General features: G+C 41.2%; 1 protein-coding gene and 1 long non-coding RNA gene across 9 annotated transcripts in view; one reads left to right on the forward strand and one right to left on the reverse strand.

The window, feature by feature from the left end:
- Positions 1 to 14604, reverse strand: part of LOC119873876 — a 284170-nt gene extending 269566 nt beyond the window's left edge. For all 5 annotated transcript variants that reach the window (XR_005366617.1, XR_005366615.1, XR_005366616.1 and 2 more), the window contains exons 1-2: positions 14237 to 14604; positions 10945 to 11058 (exon numbers count right to left, since the gene is read on the reverse strand). This is a non-coding gene — a long non-coding RNA (uncharacterized LOC119873876). The remainder of the gene's footprint in view (positions 1 to 10944; positions 11059 to 14236) is intronic.
- The window catches only part of GRAMD2B (GRAM domain containing 2B), a 110927-nt gene that overhangs the window by 25140 nt on the left and 68268 nt on the right, over positions 1 to 17519 (forward strand). Inside the window, exon 1 of one of the 4 annotated variants that reach the window (XM_038552003.1) lies at positions 14727 to 14916. The exons of 2 other annotated variants lie outside the window; for them this stretch is intronic. In XM_038552003.1, coding sequence (XP_038407931.1) covers positions 14853 to 14916 — 64 coding nt within the window. In that variant the 5' untranslated portion in view covers positions 14727 to 14852. Of the gene's footprint in view, positions 1 to 14726; positions 14917 to 17519 lie in introns of those variants that run through there. One more of the 4 variants, XM_038552004.1, reaches the window with a different exon arrangement.

Below are 17519 nucleotides of genomic sequence, written 5' to 3' on the forward strand. Positions count from 1 at the left end.
TGAAATAAATGCAAATGGAAGTGGGCAATAAAGCCCTACCCCAAAACACCTGCCATAATTTGAAGTTTTAATATCAAAGATTAAGACAAGATAGAGATCACGAGAGACGCCTGGGTGGCTCAGCGGTTGAGCGTCTGCCTTTGGCTCAGGTCGTGATCCCAGGATCCAGGATTGAGTCCCACGTCAGGCTCCCTGCATGGAGCCTGCTTCTCCCTCTGCCTGTGTCTCTGCCTTTCTCTCTCTGTCTCTCATGGATAAATAAATAAAATCTTAAAAAAGAGAGAGAGAGAGATCATGAGGCATACTGGTAGAAAAAAATATATTGATATCAAAGATTAAAAAAAAGTTTTTAAGTAGATGTTATGCTTCTTCTTTCATTAACTCAGAACACATTTGTTTTAACCTGTGCTGGCTCAAGAGATTTGAGACTTTTCTTCCCTTTTTACTTATTTTTAACTAAGGTTTAACTTACATATACTAAAGTGTACCAAACTTAAGTGTATACTCTGCTAATATATATGCAAACACCTATGTAACCATCTCCCAGATCAACATAGAGAACATTTCTAGCACCCCTGAACGTTTCTTACTTCCATTTCTGTTACCAAAAGGTAACCTCTATCCACACTTTTAAATACAGCACGTTAACAAGAATAGGCAATGACCAATGAAAAACTAAAGGAGTCCTAAACCTAATTTGTGTCTTCCGCTGTGTGCAACACTTTTTCATTACAAAGACTACTTCGGGGCAATTTAGTAACCAAGAGATATCCAAGGCTCTAAGGAATTCACTCACTGGCTAATAAAATGAAAGCCACAGCTTGAGACGTTCTTATTCTGGAAGAGTCAAAGGACCCATTTCTTAATTCTAGAGCAAACTGATTAAAGAAAGCATTGGGAGAATTAAGCCAGATTGTTTGCAAATTCAGTGTTAATATGAATGACTCCTAAGTGACTCAAATTCTGCTTTGTGGTTAGCCAAGCCAAGATAGGCAATAACCATGAGTCATTTAGAACCAAACTCTTGATTGGATCACAAAGCCATCAGCTGTGCACAGAGATGCCTCTGATTTGACATCAATGGAGCATGAACTTTGAGCTGTTTTCTGTGATAATTTGACATTCTTGCAAATATTTGTTTTGCAATACTTTTTTTTTCCAAATTTTTATTTAAACCCTAGTTAGTTAAACATACAATGCATATTGGTTTCAGGAATAGAATTCAGTGGTTCATCACTTACATATAACACCCAGTGCTCATTATAAGTGCCCTCCTTAATGCCCTTCACTCATTTAACCCATCCTCCTGCCCACCTCCCCTCCAGAAACCCTCAGTTTGTTCTCTATCGTTAACAGTTTCTTATGGTTTGTTTTCCTCTCTCCTTTTTTTCTTTTCCCCCTTCCTAAATATTCATCTGTTTTGTTTCTTAAGTTCCACATATGAGTGAAATCATATGGTATTTGCCTTTCTCTGATGGACTTGTTTCAGTTAACATAATACACTCCACCTCCATCCATGTCATTGCAAATGGCAAGATTTCATTCTTTTTGATGGTTGACTTATATTCCCTTGTATATACACCACATCTTCTTTATCCATAAGTTGATGGATTTTCATAGTTTGGCTACTGTTGATGAAGCTGCTATAAACATCTGAATGCATGTGCCCCTTCAAATTTGTATTTCTGTATCCTTTAGGTGAAAACCTAGTGGTACAATTGCTGGAATGTAGAGTAGTTCTGCTTTTAACTCTTTGAGGAATCTTCATACTATCTTCCAGAGTGGCTGTACTAGTTTGCATTCCCACCAATAGTGCAAGAGGGTTTCCCTTTCTCCAAATCCTCACCAATATCTGTTGTTTCTTGTGTTAATTTTAGCTATTCTGACAGGTGTGAGGTGATATCTTAATGTGGTCTTGATTTGTATTTCCTTTATGATGAATGATGCTGAGCATCTTTTCACGTGTCTTTTGTTTTCATGTTTCATGTCTTCGGAAAAATGTCTATTCATATCTTCTGCCTGTTTCTTAACTCAATTATTTGGTATTGGAGTATTTAGTTTGATAAGTTCTTTACAGATTTTGGATACTAACTCTTTATTAGATATGTCATTTGCAAATATCTTCTCTCATTCCCTAGGCTGCCCTCTAGTTTTGTTGTTTCCTTCACTGTGCAGAAGCTTTTTATCTTGATGACATCCCAATAGTTCACTTTTGCTTTTGTTTCTTGTGCCTCCAGTGACGTGTCTAGTGAGAAGCTGCTACAGCCAAGGTCAAAGAGGTTGTTACCTGTGTTCTCCTCTAGGGTTTTGATGGTTTTCTGTCTCACATTTGGGTCTTTCATCCATTTTGAGTTTATTTTTGTGTATGGCATAAGAACGAGGTCCAGTTTCATTCTTCTACATGTGGCTGTCCAGTTTTCCCAATACCATTTGTTGAAAAGACTGGCTTTTTCCATTGGCTTTTCTTTCTTGCTTTGTCGAAAATCAGTTGGCCATATAGTTGTGGGTCCATTTCTGGGCTTTATATTCTGTTCCATTGTGTCTGTTCCTCTGTGTCTGTTTTTGTGCCGGTACCATACAGTCTTGATTGCTACAGCTTTGTAACATAGCTGGAAGTCTAGAATCATGATGCCTCCAGCTTTGTTTTTCTTTTTCAGGATTGCTTTGGCTATTTGGAGTCTTTTGAAATATCATACAAATTTTAGGATTGTTTGTTCTAGGTCTGTGAAAAATGCTGGTAATACTTTGATAGGGATTGCATTAAGTGTAGATTGCTTTGGGTAGTATGGATATTTTAATAATGTTTGTTATTCCAACCCATGAGCATGAGATGCTTTTCCATTTTTTTCATGTCCTCTTCAATTTCTTTTATAAATGTTCTATGGTTTTCACTGTACAGATCTTTTACCTCTTTGGTCAGGTTTATTCCTAGATATCTTACAGTTTTTGGTGCAATTATAAATGGGGTCGATTCCTTCATTTCTTTTTCTGCTGCTTCATTATTGTTGTACAAAATGCTACAGATTTCTGTACATTGATTTTATATAATGTGACTTTACTGAATTCACATATTAGTTCTAACAATGTTTTGGTGGAGTCTTTCAGGTTTTCTGCATAGAGTATCATGTTGTCTGCAGATAGTGAGAGTTTAACTTCTACCTTGCAATTTGGATACCTCATCTCTTTTTTTTTTTGTCTGATTGCTGAGGCTAAGACTTCCAGTACTCTGTTAAATAGCAATGGCAATAGTGGATATTCTTGTCTTTCCTGACCTTGATGGAAAGGCTCTCAGTTTTCCCCATTGAGGATATTAGCTGTAGGTCTTTCCTATATGGCCTTTATGATGTTGAGGTATGTTTCATCTATCCTTATTTTGTTGAGGGTTTTTATGAAGAATGGATGCTGTATTTTGTCAAACAGTTTTTTGTATCCATTGAGAGGATTTTACGGTTCTTATCCTTTCTTTATTAATGTGGTATATCATGCTGATTGTTTGTGAATACTGAACCACCCAGGAATAAATCCCACTTAACTATGATGAGTAATTCTCTTAATGTGGGATGCTTGGGTGGCTCAGCTTGTACGTTTCTAGGAATTTGTTCATTTCTTCCAGATTGTACAGTTTGCTGGCATATAATTTTTCATAATATTCTCTTATAATTATATCCATTTCTGTGGTGTTGGTTGTGATCTCTTCTTTTTCATTCATAATTTTATATATTTGGGTCCTTTCTCTTTTCTTTTTGATAAGTCTGGCCAGGAGTTTATCAATTTTATTAATTCTTTCAAAGAACCAGCTCTTAGTTTCATTGATCTGTTCTAATTCACTCTTGTTTGTTTCTATGTTGTTTATTTGTGCTCTACTCTTTATTGTTTCCTTTATGCTGGCTTTAGGTTCTTTTTCTAGTTGTTTTCTAACTGTGATAATTTGTAATGTTAGGCTGTTTGAGACTTTTCTTGCTTCTTGAGGTAGACCTGCATTGCAACATACTTTCCTCTTAGCACCACTTTTGCTGTATCCCAAAGGTTTTGGCCCGTCATGTTTTCATTTTTACTTGCTTCCATTTATTTTTTATTTCTTCATTTCCTGGTTCACCCATTCATTGTTTAATAGGATATTCTTTAACCACCATGTATTTGTGGTCTTTCCAAGTTTTTTCTTGTGGTTGACTTCAAGTTTCATAGTGCTATGATCTGAAAATATTTTTTGCATTTATTCTGGTAACTTTCAGGTCATTTAGTAATAGCTGGGAATTCAATGAGTGATGGAGGGTAGTCTGCTGGGCAGCAAGGCAACGAGTCCAAGAGTTTGGTTCATGTTTAATCTAAAAACCTGAGCTAATACACTATAGTCAAACTATAGATTGACTGTCAATAAGTTTTCCAAACAGGGACACCTTTAAAAGGGTACCGTATTGTAAATAAGCCATGATAGTGGGACCAAATTAGGACTCCCTCAAGCAAATGAGAATGTATGGTCACCCTAGTGATCATTAGTCTCCACTCCATCAGAGTTCATATAGATTACCTCTTAATTCCAATGACTTCTTTACTATGAAACTAAAGCTGTTATGGTGGCAAAGACATTTGAGAGAGGAAAAAACCCAGGACACATGAGAGATTACAGATGAGATCTAGTAAGCTAAACATATCAATGTCACTGATCCAAGGATGGAGCCTTAGCTCCTGATACAAAGCTATCAGTTCGAAGGAGGTTGAAGGCTCACAGGGGAATAGACGTTACATCTTCTACAGCTTTAGTAATGCGTTCTAGCAAGTGACATAATACTCTACACAGTGTGGGTTGTTAATAAATAATGAGGGGTGATGAGCTAAGGGAGGGCATTAGCCCATTTGTTAAAATATTATTCTGGCCAATAATAAATGTGATGATGATAATCAATAGTTTAAATGAATTGAGTGCTCACTACATACCTGGCATACTATACTATTTCTTTTACATCCATTAGCTTTTTAAATTCCCCAGTTATCCTATAACATAGATTCTACTGCTATCCCATTCCTCCCACCCCACCCCACCCCCCCACCCCTGCCTCCTCAGATGAAAAAATGGAGGTTTAGAAGACTTAAGCCAGGTGTCTAAGTTAGTCAAGAGCATATTAGGACTCTCAGATCAGTCTGAATCTCACACTTGGCCTCACCTCATCCCCGCCCCTCCCCTGCCAGGACTCTTTTGCCTGAGGACAATTTCCTGAAGGAGCTCCAATAGGGGGGTTGTTTACTGAAAGGACACTGTGGACAACTCCTCAGGCAGAAGGGGCAGAGGAGCACATACTGTAGGACCTCATGAGTAGTACAACCGAGGGGCCAGGAATCAAGACCCCTGCCACCAGCTCTCATCTCCCATTTCTTTGTCATATCTACTACTAATTTATACATTTTCTCAAAATCTGGAGGCTTGGGATTCTATAGGATCAATCATTTCCAATGTCTGAATCTTCCTCTACTGTGTTTTACTAGACCTTATTATTTGCTTTTTTAGAAAAAGGAAGGATGAACTTTTATTTCTTTACTACTAAAGATAGAAGTTAAATTCTGATTTCAATCAGCTTGTGATCATAACACACAGGGAAACATTCTGCTTTCATCTGGTATGCTTTCCTAGGCAGAAGCCCCCACAAAGACGCACAAGCCCTATAGGAAGGAGGTAAAGGCACTTCATTTCCCAAGTGAATAGATTTTAATAATTACTCTTGCCTCGTGAAATTTATTTAAAACTGTCATTTCACAACAGGTACTTCCCATATTTCTGTGTAAAAAGGTTTTTCCCCCCTTCACTCTTTTAGTCTCTATAAGACAGAAAGTGATATTTCCTTGAGGCCAGCATTCTGTTACTTCAGTGGTGTACTCCTTTCATAGATGCACACATTCCAGCACAAAGCACAGAGCCTCGACTAGAGCCCAGTTCTCCTGACTTCTAGCCTAGAGCCTTTTCAACAAGTTGTGTGGATGTCAAGGGTAGAGGGTAAGGTGGGGAGTGGGTATGTCTTGTGTGTAACCCAAAACAGAAGAACGTGAAGCATCCCATGGTCATCTCCTGCCCCTTTGTACCATTTGATATCCAAGTGTCTGGTCCAAATGTCTGGTTGTGGTATATTAATGTGATAGTTTTGACTCAAGTTCTGTGTATGTATATTTTGTAAATAGCTATTTACTCAACTCTTCCCCAGTGGACTATGAATTCACTTATAGCATGTAGGTGCTTATTCATTTTTACGTCTCCATCATGCAGAATACAGTTTGGCACATGAAAGGCACCAAAAAGTATTGGTTGGAAGGAAAGAAGAAAGGAAGGCAGGGAGGCAGGGAGGAAGGGCCACAGAATTTACTTCGAATGAAGGGTCTATTTATAAAATTCAAACAAAAGCAAAGTAAAGCTGTGGTTACTTGAGGGAAATAGAAAAACTTTATTTGCCTTAAGTGTTTTCTGCATTCACTCTTCCCCATTCCTCCTGTGTTATCTTTTTTGTTAAATAATTCTTTTAAAAAATATTTTATTATTTATTTATTTATTTATTTATTTATTTATTTATTTATTTATTTATTTATGAGAGACGCAAAGAAAGAGGCAGAGACATAGACAGAGGGAGAAGTAGGCTCCTCGCAGGGAGCCTGATGCAGGACTTGATCCCCGGACCCGGGATCATGCCCTGAGCCAAATGCAGACGCTCAACCACTGAGCCACCCAGGTGTCCCAATTTTTTTCTTTAAAGATTTTTATTTACCAAAAAAAAAAAAAAAACTTTTTCTAAATTTACCAATTCGACAGAGAGAAAGAGAACACAAGCAGGGGGAGTGGAAGAGGGAGAGGGGGCAGCAGGCTGCCCACTGAGCAGGGAGCGCAATGGGGCTCGATCCTAGGACCGTTGGATCATGACCTGAGCCAAAGGCAGATGCTTAACGGGCTGAGCCCTGTTAAATAATTCTTAAAAAAGAAATACTATTAGAAAACAAATTGGTAGAAAAGATAACAAATTCTAATAGGAATTATCAAAAGGAATAATAAACATGAAAGTATGTAAAAAGGAATGAAAATCCAAAGAAAAAATAAAAAGTGTGCAATAAGTGATATAAAGAAAAAAAATGTAACATGCAGAAACTCCTTCCTAATTCAGTATTAGATGAATAATACTGAATAATTCAGTATTAACTGCTTCAAAACAGTGTATGAATTGCACTGCAGAGACCACATTGTCAGAAAATTTCACAGGGAGGAAAAGAGAGCACGCAAACCAGGGCACAAGGAAAGAGAAGGGCCAGTCCTCATAAGCATGGCAGGATCACTAGCTCTCAAAACAAGGAAAGGAAGTTATTGGATGGATATTTCTCTAGGAAAACATGAAAGATTCCCTATTTAAATCACTGCCTGTGTATTATAAACAGTGATTCTTGGATTTGCTTTGGAGCCAGACCATCTGGGAGTCACGGGACCTCTCTGACCTATTTGAAACACTTGTAGTCAACTAGCAGACAAGTGATAAGTAGAATGAGCTACTTTTCTTTTTTTAGTTGGAGGTCTGAGGCAAGGTGGGGGGAGGGGGGAATTTGAGTTAAATTTCTTTTTCATTCACTCTCTTTTTTCTTTGCAAATTATGAAAGAAAGAAAGAAAGAAAGAAAGAAAGAAAGAAAGAAAGAAAGAAAGAGAGAGAGAGAGAGAGAGAGAGAAAGAGAGAAAGAGAGAAAGAGAGAGAGAAAGAGAGAAAGAAAGAGAGAAAGAAAGAGAGAAAGAAAGAAAGAAAGAAAGAAAGAAAGAAAGAAAGAAAGAAAGAAAGAAAAGACCAATGCTAGTCAGCTTTAGAACATCTCAGACCACCTAGAGTTCTAGAAGATTATGGTTGAGCAACAATGGTTGGAACAACCACCCAATGATTCCTTCATTAGATATATATTTATTGAGCATCTAATATAAACCAGGTACTATGGACAGAGTGGCAAACAATACACACAAGTCCCTTGTTTTGTGGAAGATTCCCATCTTATGGGAGAGGACAGATAATAAACAAATGGACAGAAAAGATAGTATCTCTCTGAGACCATGTCCTGCAAACCTTCTCTTCCCTCCTTTTATTCCAGGCACAGTAGAGAACAGGGGTCTTCTTGCTGAACGTTCCAAGCTCAGACTTGCCTCGACACCTTTACCCATGCTCTCCCCACTAGCTGCCAAGTTTTATACCCAGACTTCACAGGGCTCCCTCTTTCCCCTCCTTCAAATCTGACATGTCACCTCCCAAAGAAGTTTCCCCCATCTTCCTATGTAAAATAGGCCTCCCTCACTCACCATGGCTTTCTATTTTATTTTGTTTGCATCTCCCATTTGCTGAATCTGTGTTCTTTATGTGCTTATCCTTCTCATTTTCAGTTCCTCCCCTAGGATACGAGAACCATGAACACCATGCGTTTTGTCTGTTTTGTTCACTTGTATATCTCATGCATTTAGAACAGTGCTGTTAGACGTGCTCATTTATTCACATCCACAAAGTATCTAAAGTCAGAGAAACCCATCTATTATCTGCACTGTGGAAGGTGGTCTCCAGAGATGGTCCTCAGTGAACTGTACTCCTGGTATTCACACTTTGAATGTAGGCTGGCCTTGTGGCTCACCCTTGGCCAACAGAAAGCAGTAGAGGTGAAGCCACCTGATTTCCACGGTTATCATATAAGAAGCCTTGCAGATTCCCTCTTACCATTATAGAACACATGCTCTGCAGGAAGTCAGCCACCAAGGAAAAAGTCTAAGTACACTGAGATGGCCATGCTGTAGGGAAGCCCAAGCTAGCCATGTGGTGGGCCATGGAGGGAAACAAAATGCTCAGCTAGTCCCCACCTGTTCTGGCCATCCCCGCTGAAGCATCAGACATGGGAGTGCACATGTAGCTCAACTGAGTCTCCAAATGGTGCTCCAACCCTGGGTGCCATCTGACAGTGGCTGCATGAGAGACCCATAGTAAGAACCATCCAGCTAAAAGCCCCATCAGGGATCCCTGGGTGGCGCAGCAGTTTAGCGCCTGCCTTTGGCCCAGGGCGCGATCCTGGAGACCCGGGATCAAATCCCACGTCGGGCTCCCGGTGCATGGAGCCTGCTTCTCCCTCTCTCTCTCTCTCTCTCTCTCTCTGTGACTATCATAAATAAAAAAAAATAAAAAAAAATAAAAAAATAAAAGCCCCATCAATCCACCGTTCAATGAGCAGAAATAATACATTATTGTTTTAAGCCAGAAGCTTTGAAGTAGTTATGTAGCAATAGATAACTACAAAGTGCAGCCACCAAAAATAGCTCTAGATTCAAACATTTCTTTCCCCACAAACATTATGCATGTGTAAGGGCCCTTGGGCTTTCCCTCATACATTCTCCAGTAAGGTATGCGTCTCTGCCATTCACAAAGTTTCTTTTCCACTGTTCACTCTTCTACGCCCCTACACCCCACAGTGAGAGTCAGGAAAGGTGACTGCATCCTCATGGGATCGCTATAATCTTGGCCAAGTCCCTAAACCCTCTGAAGCTCAGGTTCCTCTCTGAAAAATGACTACAGATTTTAGAAAGAGATAGAGTAGAAGTGGTCTAGCCAAAGCAGGAGAGGCTGTGTATCTGAGTGGTGATAAGAGGTAGGCCAGGGTCAGGAGACCGAAGTGCAAACGCCAGCTCCTCCTCTGTCTAGTTCACAGTGGCCCTACTTCCCCAGAACCTAATGTAAAAACCATGATGCTGGATGGCCTCAGAGGCCTCCTTACTTCGCACGTGATCTGTTAACCATGCAGAAAATAGACATATACTTTAAAACTTCAGGATTGATTTTAACGTATTATTGATGTGGCATCATGTATTTTAATTTTTAAATAATACTGGACTGGGACAGTTTTTTTTTATTGTTTCTGCTTTCTCACAGAACCAGACTTACACTAATGTGTCCCAACTACCATCTACTGCTATACCATTATCATTTGTCCATTTCTCTAACCATGGTGCTAAGCTTCATTTGTGCTTCATCCCTAGAGAGAGGAAGAGGGTACTTCCAATTTCCCCATCTGCAGTATAACCTGAGTTGGGAAATACCGTTTTACAATCATTCTATTTTTTTAAATATTACTTTCAAAGGCCTATAGTAGGAGATTCCATGCCCTACTATAGATTCCCATTGCAATGTTTAATGGCTGTACCCATTAGAAAATTGCCCTTCACATCAGTATCACACAACGCTTCTCAACTTTCATTCTTAAAACTTTTTTTTAGAAGTCTTAAAATCAAACTCTTCGGTGTCACCACATGGCTCACTTCTGAACTCTCTGTGTTTCCCATTTTCTCCTTTGGATGTTGAAGTTAAATTGAAAATAGGAATGGTCTGAAAAAGAAAGAAAGAAAAAGAAAAAAAGAAAGAAAGAAAGAGAAAGAGAAAGAGAAAGAGAAGAGAAAGAAAGAGAAAGAGAGAAAGAAAGAGAGAAAGAAAGAAAGAAAGAGAAAGAAAGAAGGAAAGAAAGAAAGAAAGAAAGAAAGAAAGAAAGAAAGAAAGAAAGAAAGAAAGAAAGAAAAAGAAAGAAAACAGGAATGGTCTGATGAGTACTCATGAAATTTTTGACTTATGACACTGATACATTAAATATTATGTATTGTTAAATTATTACAGGTTATACCTTGATAAGAGCTCAACACCTCCATAAACAGATCATCAGACAACAGGCACAAAATCACAGGCATGTGATGATACTTTATGTGTACCTATATTGGCTAATAAATACATAGCCTGCCACGTATTATAAATTAGGTAATTACTTGACCATACATTGCAACATTATCTTCACTCAAATCTCCAAGCTCATAATTGAACTCTGCCCCTGAGACTATGGATAGATGCACAGTATATTTGATCAATGTGAAAAAGAGGCCAACTTTGATCAATATTCCAAACTGTTAAGCAGAAGTCTCCTACCTCCTGGAAGATGATGGATTAGGCATTTTCTACTGGACCTGGTGCAGTAACTGGAAAAAGTAACAGCTAGAACTCTTCCTTGATATTAGAAAGAAGAAATTATGTTCCCAGAGGCTAGGAGGAAGAAAGGTAAAGGGTCTTTTATTAGAGAAAATCAAAGAGCCCCCCCTAAAATATTTTGTAGATATAATCTCATGTCTCTATTTTGTCATACTACAGTGATTTCCTGTTTGCCACTGCTGCCTTTTAAATACTGTGTTCCCTTTTACTGTATAACAGCCCCATGAATAAATAATTAGGCAGCTGTTTGACAACAGCTTTTAAATGCGGGCAAATGTCACTATGTAAAGTACTCTAGTTTACTTGCTCTTTCCTAATTCCTCCCCACCCTAGGAAAGGACTATGTGCCACTTTCTTCACCTGCCCCTACACCCATACTCCTCTCCTCCTTTCTGACTTAAGACCATATTATTTTAAGTCCTCATCCCACACACTACAGAACAAGTTCCACGGCACTCATGTGCTCGTTAATTGAGCTGTAAGCCCATGCTGAGGAAGCTTTCAACACTTGGCCTTATTCATGCATCAAAAGAAGCTTAACTGAGGTTTCTCAAAAATGTCAAACACGTAACTACCATCTGACCAGCAATTCCACTCCTAGGTATTTCCTCAAAAGAATTCAAAGCAGGGACTTGAACAGGTATTTGTACATCAATGTTCACAGCAGCATCATTCAAAAGAGCCACAAGGCAGAAATAGCCCAAGTGTTCATCAACAGGTGAACAGATTAATAAATGTGGAATATTATGCAGCCCATAAAAAAAGAATGAAGCACTGAGTATGCTTGCTAGGATGGACCTTGGAAACATTATATGTAGTGATACAAGCCAGACACAGCAGGAAAGATATCATATGACTGCAATTACATGAAGTATCCAGAATAGACAAATTCATAGACACAGAAAGTAGAATGGAGGTTACCAGGGACAGGGAAGAGGGGAAGAGGGGTTATTATTAAATGGATATACAGTTGATATTGGGTATAACAAGAAGTTTTGGGCATAGACAGTCGTAATTGTTACACATATTGTGAGTATATTTAATGCCACTGAATTGTACATTTAACAATGGCTAAAATGATACATATTATCATTATACATATTATGTATATTTTACTGCAATAAAAAAAATACTTAGAGGCAAAAACTGAGCTCTCCTTTGAGCTGCAGCAGGGGCTGTTAAGAAGACACCAGAGATTTAGAGAGAGTCACTATGTAGAGTTTAGGAGGATGATAATGTCATTTATATTTCAGGCCCACACCTATCCACAGTACGAGGGGTAGCTAGAGAAGGGATCTCGAGGCTGAAGGAGTAACATTCCCCGGAAAAGCCAGCTGTGGACACTGAAGAGACAGCTTGCAACCAGCTGGTCACCCAGAGCCTTCCCCGCCACACTCAGCCAGGCTTCCACAAAGGTCATTGGAAGGAGCGCCCACCTCAAGTAGGGGGCATACTTGGTTGACCTTCTGACTTTAGGTTTCCCCTCAGGTAGTGATGTTAGGGTGGTGAGATCGAGCCCTGCCTCTGGCTCCATGCATTCCCTGTACTCTGTTTAAGATTCTTTCTCCCTCTTCTGCCCCTCCCATGCCTGCTCTCTCTCTCTCTCTTTCTAAAATATATAATTCTTTTTTATTCCAACTAGCATCTTCTTTTTTAATTTAAAGTTAATCGACATATAGTATATTATTGGTTTTAGAGGTAGAGTTTAGTAACTCATCAGTTGCATATAACACCCAGCTCATTACATCACATGCCCTCCTTAATGCCCATCACCCAGTTACCCCATACCTCCACCACCCCCTCCATCAACCGTCAATTTGTTTCCTAGAGTTAAGAGTCTCTTATGGTTTGTCTCCCTCTCTGATTTTGTCTTATTTTATTTTTCCTTCCCTTCCCCTGTGTTTACCTATGGTCATCTGTTTTGTCTCTTAAATTCCACATATGAGGTAAATCATATGCTATCTATTTTTCTATGACTTATTTCACTTAAAAGCCTCTAGTTCCATCCATGTCATTACAAATGGCAAGATTTCATTCTTTTTGATGGCTGAGTAGTATTCCGGTATATATATATATATATATATATACACACACACACATCTTCTTTACGCATTCATTTATCAGTGGACATCTGGGCTCTTTCCATAGTTTGGCTCTTGTGGACATTGCTGCTATAAACATTGGGATGCAGGGCCCCAATAAAGTAATCTTTAAAAAAATAGAGAAGAGAGAGAGAGAGAGCATGACCAGGCAGCTCTCATGGAATTTACATAAACATTTTTCTTTTACTTTTCAAGCATCAGGAAAATCAATTCTGGAGCAAGTAGGCTACGAAAAGTTGCTTTTGTTCTTTCTGCCTAACCAATATAGCTAATTAATGGAGAGGGAAAAAGAAAACCCTGGAAGGGACTTAATCTGCAAATGTTTGCAGTTGTCTGAAAGGGTAGGTATTTTCTTTTACACACACCATGCATACACACCTATGCATACATAGTCTTTGTAATTATTTGTAATCTTTGTAATTCTTCTGAAATCTAAAAAATAATTTTAGGGCACCTGGTTGGCTCGGTGGTTGACAGTCTGCCTTTGGCTTAGGTCGTGACCCCAGGAGGTCCTGGGATTGGGAGCCTGCTTCTCTCTCTGCCTATGTCTCTGCCTCTCTCTCTGTGTGTCTCTCGGTAATAAATAAATAAATAAATAAATAAATAAATAAATAAATAAAATCTTTTAAAAACAAAAGAAATAAAGTCCATTTTAAAAGAAAAATGAAGGACTTGCAGCCCCAGACAGAGCCCAGAGTTAGTGATTTTTTCCCCCAGTCATGTCACAGGCTACTGTTGCCACTTGTCATTGTTTTAAAGTAAATTTGGGCTCCCAGCAAATAGGTTTTACACTCCTCTTATTCTCAGCCACTCTGCTGAGAGGTAGGAAGCCCCCAACACATACTTTACTCGGTATAATAATGGCAAGTTTCGAACGACGCCGGCAACCTGGTAGCTCTCAGAAGTCTGGGCGGTAGACGGAGGATGCTTCAAATGGAAAAGTTTAGCCAGACTCGCCGAGTCCGAAAAGCGTGAGGAAGAGGTATGCAGCTCCCGGGCGGGGCGCCGTCAGAGGCGCAGCTGCCAAGCGCATTTTGGGGAGGGCCGCCCCCCCCCCCCACGCGCCCCTCCGCGAACCGGGAAGGGTTAACCGGACAACCGCGTCTCACCACCTCTGCCACTGAACCGACCTATTGTTGTTGAAGCCCCGACGGGAGCAGTCCCCAGTGAGGCAATATCCTGTTTGAATAATTCAGGCCGGGGCCCAGGCCAGCCCACGCGGCGCATCTGTGCGCGAGCGCCTCGCTCCATCCCCACCATTTCCTGTAGCTGCGGCCCGGCGGCTCGTTTTCCTTCCAAGCCCCTGGTGACACCCGGCTAGGGAAGAAGCCCATCTTGCCAGGGGCTGACTAAACCGACGGAGCCTAGTCGGGCAGCCGCTTCACCTGCGCGGCCGGTCGGCCCCCCGCCCCCCGAGCCAGACCAGTTCAACAGGTTTCCCTGCGCGCAGCCCGGGCCTCGCGCGTTGGGGCGGGAGGCGGCCGCGGGCCTCGGGCCCTCCCCGTCCCTCCCCGTCCCTCCCCTTCCCTCCCCGCCCCGCCCCGCCCCGCCGGCGCCGACCAATCGCGGGCGCCCGGACGTGTCCAGGTTGGCGGCCCCGCGGCGGCCCCGGAGGCCTGGATGCGCCGAGCGGCGGGGCGCGGGGAGGGCGCGCTGCGCAGGGCCTGCGCCCCGGACGCCGCGAGCCGGGAGGGGACGCCTGAAGGTGCCCTCGGCGCGCGGCCCCGATGACCGAGCTACAGCAAGATGTGGAAGACACGAAGCCCGCCAAAGTGCTCGCGAAGAGGGAGAGCAGAGTTGGCTCCGCGCAGTAAGTGCCCCCGCGGGGACCCAGCCCCGGCGGCCGCGAGCGCGCGGCCCGGGCCTCTGCTCCGAGGGCAGCCAGACCGTGGACCCGCAGCCCTGCGGCTGGAACTCCGTCGGAGGCGCCGCCCCCCCCCCCTTCCCTCGGGGGATGCCGTGTCAGAGGAGGCGGCACCGCGGCGCCTTCGGGATGCGCTTGCAGCCTGGCGGGCTTAGAGCGCGGGTAGAGGTTGATCCTCCCCGAGGGGAGGGCGCTGCGCGGCGGGCACGCGGGGCTCCGGGCCAGGTCAGGAAACGGCGCCGACACTGGTTTCTGTAGCCTCGTCCCCAAAGTGTGCGAAGTTGAAGTTGCCTCGGAGGTGTCACCTGCTCATGACCTCCGCAGTGATGTGTCTTGTCATTTGATTCGGATCCCCTGACTGCCCCCCCCCCCCCCCCCCCGAGAGAGGAAAAGGAGTGGGAAACGTGAAATAAGCTTTACCTTTCCCCTCAAAGACTGTCTGATTCTGCTTGGGACCTTGACACAAACTTAAGCTGTTTGTTGGGAGAGAGAAGGTGGAGGAAGCGCAGTGAATATATGGTACTAGCAAACACTTCAGATATTGAGTGCTGACTGTCCTCTTAAAAGATTCATGTTCATAATAGGATTTGCACATTCCTAGGCCTATAAACTCTTCTGGTTTCAGAAAATGAAAACTAATATTTTGATCACAAGGGTTAGCTTACGGTTATAAAACTTATTTATTGCCCCCCCCCGACTGCTTTTTTTAAAATCCAAAAGTATTATTTCCATGATGTTATTCCCAAACATCCTTTGAAAAAGGAAAAGTGTCTTTGAGTATTCGCTTCTTTTTTTATGTCACTGTAACTCTAAATGATACTAAAATAAATATATAAATAAGATGTTAAGGTAAATAAATGAGCCAACTTTTTTGGTTGTTACCAACCCGTTGAGGTTACCTAAAAAAAAAATAGTTAAAATTCTGTCTCCTTCACTATTTCAGCATCTACTCATTTTTTTTTTTTTTTATCACACAGCCTGGTTCCACATAAAGACTTGTGTTTATAAAAGCATATTCCATCTGTGTATTGGAGTTTGGGTTAAAGTTGGGAAAGAATCCCTTTTATTAGCTGCTTTGATTTGTTGTTTCAAAGGCTTTGCAGTGTCTGCTTTCCTTGGCCAGCCTTTCTTCTGCCCCTCAAGCTTTGTCAACTTAAACTGATATCTTTTCCTCTGAAGTGATAGTAACAGAGGATTGAGGGAGGTATTTCTTGGTTTATGGAGATTTTTGTTTTGTTTTTTACAAAGTGGTAATTTCCAGGCCTGTCAAAGTCACTTCTGAGTCAATTGAAAACTTGAGGCAATCTCTACTTCTGAGCTTTCGAACTCTTGTTTTGGTAACAGATTAAGAGTAATTTTAAGAGGGAGGTAGACTCGTTATCAGTGTTATATGTGTTGTCATAATGGCGTGTTCGAAAGCATTCGAGGAGCAAAGTTTTTATTCTTAGAAACCCAGTCTAACTTCTCTGTTTTGGACTTTATAACGTAGATTGATTATCAGTAAGCTCAGAGTCATTGGAGTCCGTGTGTCCCTATGGACATTTTCTTCTCAAGTGTCAGAATGGCTTGGCTCTTCCCATAGTCCTCATTACCTAGAAGGGGCATTAATTAGGAGGCTAATTAATAATAGCTGGCATTTACTGAGAATGCTCTGTGACAGGCATTGTGCTCAACACTTTGTGTTCAGTTTCATACAGAATGAGGCAGATATTGTCATCTCCATTTTACAAATAAGAATATGGAAGGTCTGAGAAGTTAAGCATCTGTGCAGAGAGACAACACAGTTACTAGAGAACAGCTCAAATTTAAGACTTGAACGGCTTACCCTAGAGCCCACACTTGAACACTTTATCCGAACTTCTGTATTCCAGAATGTTTGATGGCCCTCCATGACCTACTCTCTCTCCTCTGCCAAGAATTTCAGACCTTTAATGATCTGAGTACATGTAGACCATTTCAACCTCATTCCTAATACTAGCACGCACATCTTTTATAGCTCAACAATCATGCTAGCAATCCTGTACTTAGGAGGTGATGATGCAGAAGAATAAGGAACAGGTGTGCCAGATGTACTGTCAAGTAAAGCTCCCTTCATGCCTTCTTGCCTCTATTCCTTTGCTCAAGCAATTCCCCCTCTTCTTTGTTTCAGTATACTTCTACAGATGAACTCAAAATGTCCTTCTTCTAAAGCCTATCCTTGTCACTGACCATACTTAGCTCTTTCTTATCTGGGCTCACGTTGCATATATGGGATCAAGCCCAGAGAATTTAGCTGTCCCTATTATTGCTGTTAATTAACAGCTAATGTTTATTGAACATTTATTATGTACAAAGTACTGTTTTAAGTTGTTAACAGATATTAAATTACAGATCAGCCCAGGGTATATTAGTTAACCTTAAGTCGATTGCAAACTCTGATCACATTTTTTCTTACTGAATTTCTCAGAGGGCCCAACGAATAATCTCTTCTGATAATTATCTATTACTGAGCTAGGGAGGCTGAGACCTCAGCCCCCTAATTAAGGTAAATAATATACTTGTAACTGACA

The sequence above is a fragment of the Canis lupus genome, chromosome 11 (genome assembly GCF_011100685.1).
Source record: "Canis lupus familiaris isolate Mischka breed German Shepherd chromosome 11, alternate assembly UU_Cfam_GSD_1.0, whole genome shotgun sequence".
NCBI classification, from domain to species: domain Eukaryota; kingdom Metazoa; phylum Chordata; class Mammalia; order Carnivora; family Canidae; genus Canis; species Canis lupus.